The 18,829-nt window shown below is 37.4% G+C and overlaps 1 protein-coding gene across 1 annotated transcript in view; it reads left to right on the top strand.

Moving 5' to 3' along the window:
• CFTR (CF transmembrane conductance regulator) overlaps nucleotides 1–18,829 on the top strand; it is a gene marked incomplete at its 5' end in the record, with an annotated part of 124,153 nt that overhangs the window by 50,130 nt on the left and 55,194 nt on the right. The window contains 6 exons of the mRNA XM_081331953.1: nucleotides 9,563–9,657; nucleotides 10,030–10,116; nucleotides 13,420–14,125; nucleotides 14,774–14,902; nucleotides 16,263–16,300; nucleotides 17,141–17,412. Coding sequence (XP_081188079.1) covers nucleotides 9,563–9,657; nucleotides 10,030–10,116; nucleotides 13,420–14,125; nucleotides 14,774–14,902; nucleotides 16,263–16,300; nucleotides 17,141–17,412 — 1,327 coding nt within the window. The remainder of the gene's footprint in view (nucleotides 1–9,562; nucleotides 9,658–10,029; nucleotides 10,117–13,419; nucleotides 14,126–14,773; nucleotides 14,903–16,262; nucleotides 16,301–17,140; nucleotides 17,413–18,829) is intronic.

The raw sequence follows: 18,829 nt of genomic DNA, 5'->3' as shown, positions 1-18,829 counted from the left end.
ACAGAACAGAACAGAATAGAATAGAATAGAATAGAATAGAATAGATTTTTTTCTAACTCATAATCAATACAGTTGGCTTACTTCTAAGTTACCCCTCTATGGCTGAACTGTTAATTTATCAGTTAAATCCAAGAAATATAGGCTGCTTTCATATAAGGGATTTTCATAATCAGCAGTACATATTTCTATTCTAATGCAGATATTTAATGAAAACAAATGACAGCTGTGTTCACCATGAATATGAATTGTTAAAAATACATCTCTGGTCAGTAAACAATGGTTAATAATAATTGTTAACTGAAATTTTACAGCAATTGCAAACTTTTTAGTTTTACACAGAAAAAGTTTTGAATAACTTGTAAAATCACACATTTTCAAATGGTTAGGAACTAGTCTTGTGGATTTGCGATTTTGCTATTATATATTTAATGAATAAAGTTTATTGACTGTAAATTGTTTTTAATAACTCAAACTAGACTACAAAAATGGGCATGATAAAGGACCAAAATGGCAGGGACCTAACAGAGGCAGAAGAGATTAAGAAGAGGTGGCAAAATTACACAGAAGAACTATACAAGAATGAACTTAATGTCCCTGATAATCACAATGAGGTGGTCACTGACCTCGAGCCAGACATCCTACAATGTGAAGTGAAGTGGGCCTTAGAAAAGCTGAGCAACAACAAAGCTAGTGGAGGTGACAGTATTCCAGCTGAGCTATTCAAAATCTTAAAAGACGATGCAGTAAAAGTGCTACACTCAATTTGCCAGCAAATTTGGAAAACTCAACAGTGGCCACAGGATTGGAAAAGATCAGCTTACATTCTAATTCCAAAGAAAGGCAGTGCCAAAGAATGTTCAAACTATCGCACCATTGCACTTATTTCTCATGCTAGTAAAGTTATGCTTAAAATCCTACAAGCTAGACTTCAGCAGTATGTGGATCGAGAACTACCAGAAGTACAGGCAGGATTTCGAAGAGGCAGAGGAACTAGAGATCAAATTCCCAACATACGTTGGATCATGGAGAAAGCTAGGGAAGTTCCAGAAAAACATCCAATTCTGCTTCATTGACTATGCTAAAGCCTTTGATTGTGTGGATCATAACAAACTGTGGCAAGTTCTTAAAGAGATGGACGTACCAGACCATCTTATTTGTCTCTTGGGAAACCTATATGTGGGCCAAGCAGCAACAGTGAGAACTGGACACAGAAACACTGATTGGTTCAAAATTGGGAAAGGAGTCCGGCAAGGCTGTATACTGTTGCCCTGCCTATTTAACTTATATGCAGAGCACATCATGAGAAAGGCAGGGTTAGAGGAATCAAAAGTTGGAATTAAGATTGCCGGAAGAAATATCAACAACCTAAGATATGCAGATGATATCATTCTAATGGCAGAAAGTGAAGAAGAACTAAAGATCCTCTTGTTGCGGGTGAAGAAGGAGAGTGCAAAAGTTGGGTTGAAACTTAACATTAAGAAAACCAAGATCATGGCATCCGGCCCTCTCAATTTCTGGCAAATAGATGGGGAAGAAATGGAGGTAGTGACAGATTTTATTTTCCTGGGCTCCAAGATCACTTCAGATGGGGACTGTAGCCAAGAAATTAAAAGACGCTTGCTCCTGGGGAGGAAAGCAATGGCAAATCTAGACAGCACACTAAAAAGCAGAGACATCACCCTGTCAACAAAAGTGCATATAGTCAAGGCTATGGTCTTCCCAGTTACAGTGTATGGCAGTGAAAGCTGGACCATAAAAAAGGCTGAGCGCCAAAGAATTGAGGCCTTTGAACTATGGTGCTGGAGAAGACTCCTGTGAGTCCCTTGGACTGCAAGGCGATCAAACCAGTCAGTCCTAGAGGCAGGTCTTTTTTTGTCATAGAACGCTCAGAACGTAGTTCCGGCACCTTTTTTGGATGGAACCTTGTAGGGTAGGCAAAGCGGGTTGTACGACATGTGTGAGTTCCGGCACCTTTTTCTTTTACAAAAAAAGCACTGCCTAGAGGAGATCAACCCTGACTGCTCTTTAGAAGTCCAGATCCTGAAGCTAAAACTCAAATACTTTGGCCACCTAATGAGAAGGAAGGACTCACTGGAGAAGAGCCTAATGCTGGGAAAGATTGAGGGCAATAGAAGAAAGGGACGACAGAGAATGAGGTGGCTGAAGCAGTAGGCGTGAGCTTAAATGGACTCCAGAAGATGGTAGAGAACAGGAAGGCCTGGAGGAACATTGTCCATAGGGTCATGATGAGTCAGACACGACTTCGCAGCTAACAACAACAAAGACTATAAAATAGCCTAAACTGTGTTTAAATTGCTGAGAGAAAATATGATGAAAAATTGTTTTTTTATGAACTCAGTTCCTGCAAATCCCCTCTCTCCTTCTCTTTAATTTGCTTTATCCATGCCTTCCTATTTTTCCTATAGCCAATTTAGGACACAGGGCCCTGAAGTCATAGATCCTAATATTAATCTATAGACCGTTAATATTTTAAAACCTCTTTCTTTATTCCTTGGCTAGAATTTTCATACTATCTTTCCCTTTATCGTTTTCACATTGAATTGAATATTAAATTCCTTACAGCTGTCACAATGGGACATCCCAGCTTGTTACTCTACAGATGTTTAGGATATTTTATGTTTATTGTAAGGTTTATTTTTAATAAACATGAAAACACTAATATAAGACAAAAATCTATGCACAATGTGAATATATTAATCCATTCAAAGGAAATGTATAAAATAATTTCAGGTCTATCAAGACTATTTGTTCTTAAGACTTAATGTTACCTTTATATTAAGGACAACATCCCCTAAATCATTGTAATGTAATGGTGGGAAGGGGTCTATATCTCCATCATGTTCCTACAAGCAACTCAAGGCTTTTAGTTGGCCATTGTAAAAAACAAAATTCTGAATTAAGATGTTTTTATGGTACAGGAAGGCTGTTACGATCTTAGTTGTGTGAGCAACCATGCTTTTGGGTAATCCAGAATGTTCATTATTTTTGTAAAATAATTATACTATTACAGGCAAATATTTTAGATGACAAAATGCCACAACAAATTGTTTAACTGAATAACATTGTCTCGTTAGTATACCATAGTCTTAAATTGCAGTTCTGTGAGATAAAATTTATGGCTCTAATTTATGTTATGCAAGAGTGTTAGTGTTAAGATCAACACTAAAGTCATATTGAAACCTTCACTTACACACCTTTGGTAAACATATTGTGGTTTGGGAACCTTTAGCAGTTAATAAACAACAATGTTTAACTGTGTACTCACTGAGTCTTTAGGTATTGAAATTCAGGTGCTGATTTTTTTCATTGCACAGATTACAGGAATCAGATATGGGAATGTGTAAAGAAAGAATTATAGTAACTGTTGGCTTGTTTTACTGAAAATGAAAGTGCTTGGATTAGGTCAGTTATAGTCAGGCTTATGCAGTTTATCAATATCTATTTTTTGCATTTATAGTTATCTGAGAAATCAAGGTGACTTCTGCAATATAGCTCGCTCTATCTGTCTGTCTATCTATCTATCAATGCTGCTAACATCGGATGTTCTTGCTTTGACAATATATGAAGATGCAGCCATTTTCTCTTTAACCTGTGTGTTACTTTTAGAGTTAGAATTAAATGATGCTGGGGGGAGGAAGAATGTGTATGGGGATTAGTTAGACATAATAATACAGCAGTAGAGCTTTTTCAAGGGTGTTTGAAATAAGAGATGATAAGAGATGGCGGGTTGGAGAAGTGGGAAAAAGGTCTGCCTTCAAACTAATTGGAGAATGTGATTTATAACTGTAAATCAGAGGAGGGAACTGTGCTTTGATTCTATATGCTTAGGGGAGGAGAATTCAGATTTTGGCTTCAACCAGGTACGTGCCAGTGCTATGCAACTTGAATAAAGACTATTTAAAGTAAATAATGCCTCAAAGTTCTTTAAAGAGTTCATCTGTCAGAAACCTGACATCAAGCCGAACTCCACAAACTTTTCAAACTACCTAGGAGTCCCAAGCCCCAGTCACTATTCCAGAACTTGGGGAATATGCTGATGAAGATTCCTTGAAGATTTCCTCATGGAGGAGGAGAAATTGCCTGAAACCAGCACTCCAGCAGCAGCTGCTGCCCCGGGGGGGGGGGGGAAGCAACAGGAAACAAGCCAGTGGGTAGGAGCTTTTGCAGGCCTCCCAGCTGGGAGCAAAACCCAAGCAGCTAGGAGAGCTGATCTAGTCATCAGATTGGGACAAGCCCAGTGGAGACTCCAGACGTCTTGAAACAGCCTTGCCACTCCCAAGGGCTTCAAAGGCAGAAGAGGGGGAGCTGTGACAAAGGGATTCCCGCATATCGCATTCCCCAGACTGGTGGGGGACTGCCAGACGGTCTGTCTTTGATGATTCGGGTAACTGGAGATATTTGTCTGCAGCCTGTAGTCAGTCAATAGACTATTTGGCATAAAGGTTTGAAGAGCTAGAAATGAGGAGCAGAGAACAACTCTTGCTGAAAGAGGCCCCCAGCCCCTTCTTCGCTGAGATTGCCCTACCCCCTTGCAGAAATACTTAAAACAGGCAAAGGAGGAGGGAAACCATGACTGGGCCAACCACTAGCATGGACTATGAGCTGTCAAACAGCTTTTGAGAATTTAAAAAGACTATTTACTGCTGAACCAGTCCTAAAGCATCCCTATCCAGGGGAGCCCTTTGTAATTCAAGCTGATGCCAGCGATGAGGCAGTCGGAGCTGTATTACTGCAAAAGAACAAAAGTAGGATCCTGCAACCCTGTGCCTACACCTCTAAAAATATTACTGAAAGTGAAATGAGATGGGCAATCTGGGAGAAGGAGGCCTTCTCCATTAGGTGGGGGCTATTAACCTGGTGACACTATCTAGAAGGAAGCAAGGTGCCTTTTGAGGTATGGACAGATCACAAAAATCTAGAAGCACTGAAAACCCCCTGCAAATTGTCCCCAAAGCAAGTGCGGTGGGCACAGTATTTTAACCCTTTCAACTTCATTCTAAAGTACATACCGGGAAGAAGAAACTTCCTGGCTGATGCACTATCGAGATTATCCCAGTACAAAAGTGAACATGAAGAGGTTAATGAGGCAATTATCTCTAGTCCACAAACTGCTGCTCAACTCATGCTTTGCAGGACCCCTAATCCTGATTACCCTGGGGCAAAGAAAATAAAACAAGAACTCCTCACCGATCAATGGTTCAGAGACAATCAAACCTCCCTAACATGTAGGGATGGTTTGGCTTACAAGGGGGGGATATATTTGCCTGAAGCCCTCTGTCTTAAGGCTCTCAAACACAGCCATAACGTAAAACAGGCTGGACACTTTGGATATCTAAAAACTCTACATCTCATCCGCAGGCAATTTTGGTGGCCAGGGCTAAAACGGGATGTGGAAAACTATGTCAGGAGTTGTGCTGTATGTGCCACCATGAAAAAAATTCCAGGGAAAACCCATGGGTTACTGAGCCGGTGACAGACCCTTTTCAACTGTGGGAAAAAATAGCTATGGACTTTATAGTAGACCTACCTGAAAGTAGAGGAAATACTGTCATCTGGACTGTAATAGACCTGTTTTTGAAGCAGGCTCATTTCTTTGCCTGCAAAGGACTCCCATTGGCCCAATGACTGACTAAATTGTTCCTGAAACATATCTACTGGCTGCATGGTGCCCCTAAGCGAATAATTTCAGACAGGGGAGTGCAGTTCACAGCAAAGTTTTGGAGAAGATTTCGTTAATTAATTGGATCAAGGCCTATCATCTGCTTTTCATCCAGATACCAATGGGGTCGCGGAATCTGCTAACAAGTTGGGGGAGCAATATCTCAGATGCTATGTTTCATACCAACAAGCAAACTGGAGAGACCTCCTCCCTTTTGCAGAGGTGGCTTACAATAATTCTGTTCACAGCAGCACTGGCTACATGCCTTTCAGGGTAGCCACAGGAAAAGAGTTCAGCCCAATGCCTGAATACCCTCAGGTGCCCTCCACTTCCCAGACACTTGATCAATGGGTGATGGGGTGGGAAGAAGTTTGGAGAAACACGAAGACTACTTTAAAAAAGACTTCTGAGACCTATAAAAAGCAGGCTGATAAAAAGAGGGCTCCCCAAAGAACATTCCAAATTGGGGAAAAGATTGATCTGTCGACTAAATATTTATGCCTCACATTACCCAGTAAGAAATTAGGATCAAAATTCTTGGCGCCTTTCCCCATTGTGAGAATCATCAACCTGATCACAGTAGAATTGAAACTCTCTAGACTCTTAGGAAGAATTCACCTGGTCTTCCACTGCAGCTTACTGAAAACCTTTTGGAGCTCCACTTTAAGACCTTCCCCTAAAAAGACACCATGGCCCCTCATAGTCGCGGGTCAAACTCACTATGAAGTGAAACGTATTCTTGACTCTAGAAGTTTTAAGGAGAAATTGCAGTACCTGGTACAATGGAAGGGATACACGTTGTCTGAAGCTACTTGGCTGAAATCTAGCGATGTGAAAGGTGACAGACTCATCAAGAGGTTTTATGAGAAACACCCCAACAAATCGAGAGATAGTCCCTAACATATTGTTTGTTTACATTACAGGATCCATCCTTTTTGTAAGGGGGGCTGGATGTCAACGCTGCTAACATCAGATGTTCTTGCTTTGACAATATATGAAGATGCAGCCATTTTCTCTTTAACCTGTCTGTTACTTTTAGAGTTAGAATTAGATGATGCTGGGGGGAGGAAGAATGTGTATGGGGATTAGTTAGACATAATACAGCAGTAGAGCATTTTCAAGGGTGTTTGAAATAAGAGATGATAAGAGATGGCGGGTCGGAGAACTGGGAAAAGGTCTGCCTTCAAAATTGGAGAATGTGATTTATGACTGTTAATCAGAGGAGGGAACTGTGCTTTGATTCTATATACTTAGGGGAGGAGAATTCAGATTTTGGCTTCGACCAGGTACGTGCCAGTGCTATGCAACTTGAATAAAAACTCTTTTAGGTAAATAATGCCTCAAAGTTGTTTACAGAATTCATCTGTCGGAACCTTGACTCACTCACTCTATCTATCTATCTATCTATCTATCTATCTATCTATCTATCTATCTATCTATCTATCTATCTATCTATCATCTGTTTACACTATCTATCAATCTCTTGTTTGACAAATTTGATTCATTGATTATGGACTAGTAAGCTGGTGTTAACTTTTAGTCATCATATATAGACCAGGATGATCTGTCACTAACCTGGCCTTTCAGGTTTTGTGATAATTAAAGTATCACTGCTGTAATTGAGTCAGTGGTGGGTTTCAAATATGTGAACAATCAGTTCTCTGTGTGGATGCCACTTCCGGAAGTCCATTCTGGGCCTGGGCAACAAAAAATTAGCTACTGGTTCTGTCGAAGTGGTGCGAACCAGCTGAATCCCACCAGTGAATTGAGTCCATCTATCTTGCTCCTCCTATCTTACAGGAGTGGGTTATGATTGCCTTCTCCTACACAGTATGAAATGATGCCTTGGTTTTTATCATTAAAATGATCACCCAGCTGTAGTATCTTCTTGTATGACCTGCTATAAGTACCTGCTTGTTTTAGCTGGGCAACTGAGATAAACTTCATTCCTTGGATGACTCTGTTGGAAATATATTGCCATATATTCTCACAGTTCTTCATTCATCCCTTCTGGAACAGTCCTAATATCACCACTGCCGTCACCCCCCCAAGTCACACATACTGTCATTATGAGACAGTATAGCAGAACTTCAGAAGGAATACATTTCTAGAGTTTAATTAAAATCAGTCTCTTAAGAAAAAATCCTGTTCTTAAAGAACCTCATATGAAATTACTGACTTTGTCACTACATGAAAATTAAATGTTATCAATGTAATGCTAGCCAGAAAACAAGAAGAATTCAGGAAATATCACAAATCAGTAGAAAGTATAATTAAAGGAAAAGTCATTCATCCTATGTCATTAGATCCATGGTAGAAGTCCAAGACTTCATCAATCCCTTGGATTCCATGAAAGTATCAAACAGAATATGCCTAGGGGTGATTCAGAAGCTATTATACACCAGCATATTGCCAAGAATATCAACCAAGCATCAAATGAAGCCTGCTTAATAAACGAAGAATTGTGGGAGAAGAGAACATTTAGAAACTGTTGAATTACAGGAAAACAAAGTTTAAAAACAAGTTATTATTGTAATGAAAGAAAGGAATTAGCAGGTCCCAGATGGTTCCATAAATAGGGCTGGAGTATTATCCTATTCAAAAAAGTTCAAGGGTCTTGGAACTGTGCGATATTTGGAGAGAAAGAAATTTGCAAGAAAAGGACTATACTTTTTTTCTGATAGATATTAATTTTCTTTCTAGGATTGATTTTATACTAATTACCAATGATTTCTTTTTCAGGACTAAGAAGATTAAGATTTGTCCAAGAACTATGTCTGATCATAGCTCAGTCTGGCTAGAGATAGATAAGGATAATAGAGATAGGCGCTCCTGGCGTCTAAATGAGATTTTGTTTAGAAATCAGGAAAATGTGGATGAATGTAAAAACCAGATGAAGGATTTTTTTTTGAAATTAATATGTATAAGGGTGCCACTATTGAAATGGTTTGGGATGCTAGTTAAGCTTATATGAGAGGTGTGTTAATATATTTGAATAATAAACATAGATGTAGTCTGGAATTTAGTTATTACATAAGAACAAAAGGAAGAGATGAATCAATTGATAATTGAGGAAGAAAAAACTGCTTTTATTTCTTTGATACCGAAGGAAGATTAGGATGTCACTCAAGCAAAAAATTATAGACCAATATCACTTTTGAACATGGACTACAAGCTATTTGTTAGGTTTTAGTTAACAGATTAATATGGGACTAAAAAGTTTCATTTAGCATTTGAATAAGTACTGATGTGATATTTACATTTCCTGTAGTTATTTTATAAGAGTTAAAGTGTGATAGATTTAATAGTTTATTGCTGTTTGCATATGGTAGATTATGATTGTTTTTATTTTTATATCTTGTATTGAGCTCTGGGAATCATTTAGCATTTGAATAAGTACTGGTGGGATATTTATATTGCTTGTAGTCATCTTATAAGAGTTAAAGTGCAATAGATTTAATAGTCTATTGTTGTTTGCATAAGGTAGATTATGATTGTTTCTACTTTTATACCTTGTATTTAGCTCTGGGAAGTCGGGGAGGGGGGAGGGGGAGGGAGGGAGGTGTTGGGGAGGGTTGGGAAGAGGGGAGGGGTTTGGGAGGGGTTTTGTTTTGTTTTGCTATAAATAAAATGTACTGTAAAACTTTTTAATAAAAAAAAAGTTCAAGGGTCAAATACTATGTTGTGCCCCATTAGCTAAATTTTGAATACAAGTAATTTATTAACAGCTAATGCAAATATTTATCTTCTTAGCCTAAAACAAGAGCATTGTTATGAAAACCTATTATTAATTATCGTGTTTTTGACTTAAAATGTTGTATATTGAAAAGTAATGATGCTCTGAAAATGGAAAATTAACGTCTTTATATAATATTTCAACAGGATATTTCAAAGTTTCCAGAGAAAGATGACACAGTTTTAGGAGAAGGTGGAATAACTCTCAGTGGAGGTCAACGAGCCAGAATTTCTTTAGCTAGGTGAGTTGAAATAATGGTATGTTGTTTTTAATATATAGAATTAAATTTCACTTGTTCTTAAAAGGAAGTAACCTTACATACATGTTAAATATTTTGATTTCTAAAGTCAGAATATTATACCATTTAGTTTAATGGAACTTACTTATGGAAAAAGGATATATAAGATTAAAATCTAATTTTCCATAATTCCTGTATTTAAAGTGTTATAACTACCAATTGGTGCATTTTGCCTATAATTTCTTATTTAATTTAATGAAAGAATTTGCTTTGGCTGATTATGTTTTATCATGTATAACAATAATAAAATCAAAATAATTAATCAAAACATAAATTTTAATGAAAGCTGACTAAATTTCTTTGTCATCTATTTAGAGCAGTGTATAAAGATGCTGATTTGTATCTCTTGGATTCTCCTTTTGGTTATTTAGACATGTTAACAGAGAAAGAAATATTTAAAAGGTAGGATATGTTTTATATATTTGGTTAACTGCTATATAAAATGATATTGTACAATGAGATAGCAAATAATTTATGAAGAGCAGTGTTGGCATTCAGTAAAAAAATCTAATAGAAAACATCAGTTTCTGAAAATTGTATTTATTAAATTATTTTAGAGCCTATAAATAAAAGCAAACAACTGCTGCAATTCTAATAAATTCTTATACTCATTTCCACTTCATTATTCCAATCTGAAGATTAATGTTTTATGGTTATATGTACACATTAATAATTCCACTAAGCATGATAACATTTTCTGCTTGTTGAACTTCTTTTTTAATTTAGCATTATCAGGTTTATAATGGAATTTAAATGATCACCATCCTTTACAAATACTTGTGTAACTGAACAAGATAATTGAAGATCTGTTAATCCTCTTTATAAACCTACTGGTATATGATGGCATTTTTGTTCATCACTTACAAACATAAGAACCAACAGCAGGTTAAAATCCCATTTGGAGTACTCTTTTATCTTGAGGATCCAGAATAGAAAAGGAACTACAGTAGAACTATAAAAGCCTTATCCTTGCAGCCAGCTTGACCCATGTCTAGAACAGGCCAGCAATCATTTTTGGAGAGCAAGAATGGATATCATTATCCTAAGTTCACTTTCCACCCATCATGAATGTGATTACCAGGTTCATTTTCTTGTTCTTTTTGAAAGTGGTGTTTTCCTGCTTCTGTCAACTCAGTGTTTCCAGTGTGCCTGCTGCACTTTTAAGCCAGTCATGCACTTTGATTGGTTTCTTTTCAGATGTAAGAATATTCCCTTCATGCTATTTTTCCGGCTTTTCCTGAGTAAAGCCTGCTGCAGCTTTTGTTACTGTATGTCTTTCTCACCAATATAATATTGTAAAACTTTCCTGACATGCAGAAAGTTTACAGATTGAAACTTGCTATTTTTTACTGTTACTTTTCCCCTATTTTTCCTTCCTTCCTTCCTTCCTTCCTTCCTTCCTTCCTTCCTTCCTTCCTTCCTTCCTTCCTTCCTTCCTTCCTTCCTTCCTTCCTTCCTTCCCCATTGGAGCAGTGCTTCTTCATTTTTCCAATCACTTCCAATCATTTTTCCAATCACATTTTTCCAGTCACTTCCAATAGTCTGCAGAAGACCATATTCAGGAAAAATCAGAAAAATGCATTTTTTTATTATTCATTCATTTAGTTAATTTAAGTTCCACCTGATTCTCAAACAACTCTGGTGACTCACAATGTAGAAAAACCAAATAAAAGTTAAAATATAAATGCAACAGATGGGCATTCCATACAAAAACATTTATGAAACCATCCCAGAATCCAAGTCCTGAGGAAATAGTCAAATCTTTAAGGCCTTCAGTAATACTACTACGCGGTGGCTCAGTGGGTTAGGATGCTGAGCTTGTCGATCAGAAGGTCGGCAGTTTGGCGGGTTGAATCCCGATTGCCGCGTAACAGAGTGAGCGCCTGTTACTCGTCCCAGCTTCTGCCAACCTAGCAGTTCGAAAGCACGTAAAGATGCAAGTAGAAAAATAGGGACCACTATGGTGGGAAGTTAACAGCGATCCGTGCGCCTTTGGCGTCTAGTCATGCCGGCCACATGACCATGGAGACGTCCTTGGACAAGTGCTGGCTCTTCGGCTTTGAAACGGAGATGAGCACCAGCCCCTAGAGTCAGAAACAACTAGCACGCATGTGTGGGGGAACCTTTACCTTTACCTTCAATACTACCACATGGATCTCAGGAAATTGGGGGGCTTCTTTCAGAGAGCAGTGGCTATAACAGAGAAGGCATGATTTTTGGGTCTCCAGGACAATACTGCTTAATCAAAAGTACCTGGAGTATACAAATTCTTTTGATCCATACAGAAAAGATGGGAGATAGGCAGTCCCTCAAATAACCTGGCCTTATGCAAGTTTAGACTTTGTAGGCAATAACCAGGACCTTGAATCACACCTGGAAGTATACTAGAAGTCAGTACAGCTTTCAAAGTGGAGAGATCACATAACTGTATGAAAAGATGCCCATAATTACCTGCAGCATTGCATTCTGGACTAACAGAAGCTTCTGAATGGTCTTGCAATTAAAGTAGTTGATCCATGAGACAATTTCTCCCCATCCAGAACGGCATAGGGTGGGCTTGAAAGATACAAATGGGTATCATATTCATGCTGATATCAAAATCTAAACCACTGACCCAATCCAGTGGTTTAATGTCATTATTAAACATGAGGAAAACATTGACCCTTGTGGTATTCCACAGATGAGGGAGCCACTTGAACTTGTGCTGAAGCATGAATAGAACCATAAAATGATGTCCCCAATTCCCAATCTCTACAGCCAATCCAGAAGGATTCTGTGGTTGATTGTATTAAAAGGCACTGAAAATCCATGAAGATAAGGGGGGATGGATTTTAATTTTTATCCTGCCTTTATTATTTTTATAAATGACTGAAAGTAGCCAAAACACATAATACTCCTTCCTCATCCTATTTTCTCCACAATAACAATTCTGTGAGTTGGGTTGGGCTGAAAGAAAGTAATTGGCCCAAAGTCACTCAGATGGCATTCATGCCTAAGGTGAAAGTAGAACTTGCCCAATTTATAGGTGTACTTTAATCACTGGAGGATTGCAATAATGTTCTTCATATATACCTGGAGAGCTACTAGAGGAGTTTTGGGAAATGCAATGCAGGACTGGGAATTATAATACGGGTACTTTTCAGCTTACGACCACAACTGGGATCAGAATTTCTGTTGCTAACCAAGGCAGATGTTAAGTAAGCCATGCCCAATTTTATGACCATTTTGGCATAGTTGCTAAACAAATCAATGCAGTTGTTAAGTGAATCATGCAATCATTATTTGAATCCAGCTTCCTCCATTGACTTTGTCAGAAGCTGGCTGGGAAGGTCATAAATGGCAATCACATGACCCGAGGACACTGCAAACGTAATAAATACATGCAGGTTGCCAAGTGCTCAAAGTTTGGTCACATGACCATGGGACTGCTGCAACAGTTTTAAGTGCAAGTCACTTTTTTCAGTTCCATTATATCTTAGACTGATAGCTGAATGAACAATTACAAGTTGAGGATTACTTTTAATCAGATATCGAGCACAATTATGATTTGCCTGGAAAATAGTGTTCTTTTTCAATCCCTGAATTTTATTGTCAGCTAAATGAATGTAAGACAGCTTTCTTAAATTAGAAAGCACTCATATAATAAAGTCATCGATATGTACTACCTAATTTCAAAACTGCATTTTTCTCTTTTTTTTTCTGAAGTTGTGTTTGCAAGCTTATTGTCAATAAAACTAGAATACTTGTCACTTCAAAGTTGGAACACTTAAAGATAGCAAACAAGATATTGATTCTCCATGGAGGAAGCTGTTATTTCTATGGAACATTTTCTGAACTTCAGCGTCAGCGACCCAACTTCAGTTCTCAGCTGATGGGATTTGATGATTTTGACCACTACACTGCAGAAAGAAGAAACTCCATTCTTACAGAAACATTGCGGCGTCTCTCTGTTGATAATGATGGCATGGCTTCACAAAATGACATGAAAAAAACATCTTTTAAACAAACTTCAGATTTAACTGAGAAAAGGAAGAATTCTGTAATGAATGCACTAAATTCTAGCCGCAAATTTTCTCTCATGCGAAAAACATCATTGCAAGTCAATGGTAAGGAAGAAGGTCTCGGAGAACCAGCAGAAAGAAAGTTATCTTTAGTACCAGAGTCTGAACAAGGGGAGGCAATTCTGCCTCGCAGCAATGTATTAAATTCAGGACCCACATTCAGAGGGCAAAGAAGACAATCTGTACTTAATTTAATGACCAGAACATCAATTCATCCAAATCAAAGCATTTACAAAAAAGGCAGCATATCAGTCATCCATCGATCTTCTGAAGCAGACATCTATGCGAGGCGTTTGTCTCGGGGCAGTCTGGTAGAAATAACTGAAGAACTTAATGAAGATGATTTAAAGGTATATATTTCAAGTTATTGTAGCTAAATGGTTGTCAGTGGTCCTGTTTCTTGGACACCCAGCTTGGTATTGCAAGATAATATTTCCAATTTAAAGAATCATTAGCTTTTAGTTTAATATGCTGATACATTTATTAAGAAAACATGTACAAAAAAGGATACATTAGGGGAAATTGCATTTGGAAGTGTCCTTTCATTTTTAATGATCCTAAATAGGACTTTCTGTTTCAACTACAATAGCAATACATAAGGAGAAATCTCAAAGAGAAATATTCCTCTTGCTTTTAAAGAGCTGTGAATATGAATGAATAAGAGGGTAAACATAAAATTCTTAAGCACATTATTGTCTAAAACAGAGGTGTCAAACTTGCAACGTCACGTGACATTCGCAATGTATCACAACTTTTTTTCCATTGCCGGCAATGGGGTGGGCGCGGTTTTGGCATGACGCATCCAGCCTGCGGGCTGGCAGTTTGACACCCCTGGTCTAAAAGAAAGCTGGAAACCAAAATTGTAATCATGTCTCAACAACAGTTCTCATGAAAACCAATAGCAGTAACATCTAGGCTTATACTGGTGATATCAGTAGGGTACAAAGAAGAAGTAATTTTATAGAACAGTCTAATTATATTCTCAATTATTTTGCCAGGAATGTTTCTTTGATGATTCAGACACTATGAATGCAGTCACCTCATGGAATACATACTTCAGATATATAACCATCCACAAAAAAATGATTGTTGTGTTATTTACATGTTTTATTATTTTTTTAATTGAGGTAAGAATATAACAATAAATTTGATTTTAAAACAAATTGCTTATGTGACAATTGTAAATAAAAGCTTTCTCATTTCATACATGCTGTACAAGATGTATAGAAGAACAGGGATCTAATGAAAAAAGAATGATAGAAATTTACTTGCTTGGGATGGAATTTCCATTGCTAATTGATTTGGTCATTAGGTGAAACATCATGTGACTGCATTGCTTAGCAATGAAGGTTCCAGTAGTTCCAGTTGAGGTCATTAGCCAGACTCCTTCTCTGCTATGTTCACTTCCACCTCCAGTTCCCCACACCCACCCATTTTGCCCTTTATATGTGCTCTTTTGGCTATTTTGCACTCTGTTGCTGCTCCCATCTGTATCCTCTGCCACCCCTTATTGACTTTCACCGTTTTCTTCCTCCTGCTGCTGCCTGGTCGAAGTAACTCCTGGACCTTTCCGGGTGTTCGTGAGGCCTCCCAAAGGCTTCCCTAAAGCCTTTTGCAGCCTTTGCTGGGGGCACCACAATAGCTATAAATTCAAGCATCAGCCATAACTGCATTCATTTAGCACTGTCTTAAATTTGAAGTCGCTAAATAAATAGTAATTAAGCAAAGACTGTCTATATAACAAAAACTTAGCAAATGTATTGATTCTTGTATTATTTTACAAGTTTATTAATTATTTATTATTATTTATGTTAAAAGATTTCTATGGCTGTCCATCTTAAAACAACTCTTGGCAGTTTCCAGCATTAAAACTATAAAACAATTAAAACATATAAAATCAAAAGCCTATCACCTCAAATGTAAATTTCCACTATGTTAGCCTAGATACCAGTATGTTTTGATACTATAACTTTTTAATTGAGTGATCTCCAACAATATGCATGCAGAAACATAACATAATATGTTACAAAACACATTCACTGGACAAAATAAAATACAGAAATGTATACATTGGGAGAAACAAATATGAAAACAAAAATAAATTTGATTCTGACTTTTTTTTAAAAAAACCCAGCAAATTAATGTGGAAACAGGAAGAAATATGATTGGGAAAATAAGTAAAATTGAAATTGACAGATGCGCTCAATTTTCAAGGGGTGCTTCTACAGGCCTGTAGATAATAAAATTACAGCACCTGATATAATTTCCTTGTACAGTATTATTAAATTGTAGTTTGGCAGTTCTATTTTATAATTGGTCACTTTATAAATTAGAGTAACACTGGACATAAAACCTTCAGCTGACTTTATACATCTTACCATTAATTTGTGAAATTAGACATTTTATAGAATGTGGAGGAAATCTATAGAATGCCAAAAATGAGACATCTAAGTATGAATTAACTATCTATCCATTTTCTATTTTTAGGTGGCTGCTTCCCTGTTTGGGGTATGGTATATCAGTAGGTGAGTGTTTATATTAAAGATTTGTGTGTGTTATGTAACTGTAACATTTCAATGGGGCTAAGTTTTAATATTTAAAGCCAAACTAATTATCACATGCCCAGTTAGACTGTAGTACATGATGTTCGTTGATCTCAACAAGATAAGCATGGTCTGCCTAGTTGGTATGCTAGGAAATGCCCAGAACAGGCAATGCAAGGAAGTTGAAAAGACATATCAGATGCTTAGTCCTACATGGATAATTCATTATTGAACGCTACAGCCCAATTCTGCACTTTTAAAGTTTTCTGTACTATCCAGTTATTCTCTACTAAAAATAAGTTCTTTGAATTCAGTGGGATTATTCCTATGTAAATGTATAAATAACAGCTTTCCTGTTATCTTTTTTTTGGACAGAAATATTTTTATCAAGTGTGGTAGTATAATAATAAATGAGGAATAATGCTAACAACAACAGCAATTTTGATGTCTTATAACTTTATAAGACATCAAAATTGTTGTTGTTATCATTATTCTTTGCTCCTTTTCAAATGCCTAATCATAATAAATTCAAGTCATATCCCTTTAAACAATCATTTTTATCAAAACTGCATTCTCAGAAACTATTAAATTGTGATTTCAGTGCTAGTATGACATATCATGCTTTTAAGAAATGAAACTCAGTATGTGACTGTAAATTTATAAATGACTATAAACCAGGGGTGTCAAACTGCCGGCCTGCAAGCCGGACATGTCATCTGGAAGCTGCACCCACCCCATTGCTGGCAATGGCAAAACCGTCCCGATACATTTGACATGCCTGCTATAAACTTATAATAATATGAGTTTGTGTCTGCTTTATAGTTCTGCTGTTTCACCTCACCCGAATAAAACAGAGTCAACAAAAAATCATTCCTCTGATGGACTGGAGAACAGTGCAGTTATTATTACTGAGACTAGCAGCTTTTATATCTTCTACATTTATGTGGGTGTGGCAGATACCTTGCTAGCCCTGGGGATCTTTAGAGGCATACCCCTGGTACATAGTCTTATAACAATTTCTAAAACTCTTCACCGCAAGATGCTTCATGCGGTACTTCAGGCTCCTATGTCGTCCTTCAACAAACTCAAAGCAGGTAACTCAAACTAATTCAATATGCAATAATTTTTATATGGTTAGCTAATGTTGAGTTTAGGCAAAGAAGACGTTTGTGATTTATTCCATCATTCAAAATTTGCAAACACACTCAAAGTTTCAATAATCAGTTTTTTAAAAATCCAAAGATATTGGAGATAGACATTCAGAAACCATCTGGATATTTAAGAATAGAAGGCATTAATTCTTTTTTTTATTAAAGAGTTTTACAAAAACAAAATTTTACAATATATCCCCAAATCCCACCCACCCCAAACCCACCCACTTCCCCCCCCACTTCCCAGAGCTAAGTACAGGTTTATAGTTACAATAATCATATTCTAAATAAAAATTATGCATAATATACAATTAACCAAATTCATAATGTGCTTTAACTCACCTTTAACATAACTACAAACAAAGTACCAATAACAATATCCCACTAAAATCTACTCATAAGCTAAATGGAACTTTTTAGTCCCATATTTGTTCTGAATATAATTTATCCATCTCCTCCAAACTGAAATATATCTTTCCTGTGAATGATCCTTCAAATAAGCAGAAATCTTAGACATTTCTGCAAGATTCGAAACTTTAAACACCCATTCTTCTATAGTGGGCAAACTATCCTTCTTCCAATATTGTCCCACCAGTAACCGTGCTGCTGTTATCATGTTCAACATCAAGTTAGTTTCTTTAACATCACAATCTACAACAATATGATTTATTACATCATTCAAAATTTGCAAACACACTCAAAGTTTCAATAATCAGTTTTTTAAAAATCCAAAGATATTGGAGATAGACATTCAGAAACCATCTGGATATTTAAGAATAGAAGGCATTAATTCTTAATTGAAGTCCATTACCAGCTTTCACACGTTTGCATATATTAGCATTAGCATTAGATCCTGACATGTTGGGCAGCATGTATGCATAAGTATGGCAAATTTAAAATGCAACAGAGATATCATAAAATAAAGCATTTATAGCAAAGGCATTTGTTAGGCATTTAGGGCAGAATGCGACAATTCAGTATAGCCAGCTTGGCAGGGCAAGCTCACTGCCACCAGCTCACCACCACCAAGTTGCCTCTGCAGGCTCACCTCTGCTTCTGTCTCTGCCAACTTACAACCTCTAAGTTGTTGCAGGACAACACGGCCAATTTGCTGTGGAGACAACTTGTCAGTGGCAGTTGGAGGTAGCACTGGGTGGGCAGGCAAGTGAACGGGAGGAGTTTGACACGGCAGTGGCAAAATGTGTATGAAAATGGGACATGCCAGGCCTCCACCACCTCCCTGCTGCCTGCCTGGCCCACTGCTGGAAAATGGCCTGAACATTGCCACTGCTGTCTAACAGCCCAAACTCCGAACAGCTAAGAGCTCAGTGGTGTGGTGGTGGTAGCGGCAATGGAGATG

The sequence above is a fragment of the Vipera berus genome (genome assembly GCF_964194415.1).
Source record: "Vipera berus genome assembly, chromosome: 6".
Taxonomy (NCBI): Eukaryota; Metazoa; Chordata; class Lepidosauria; order Squamata; family Viperidae; genus Vipera; species Vipera berus.
Note: the sequence above shows the minus strand (reverse complement) of the source record. Positions and strands in the feature narration are given on the sequence as shown.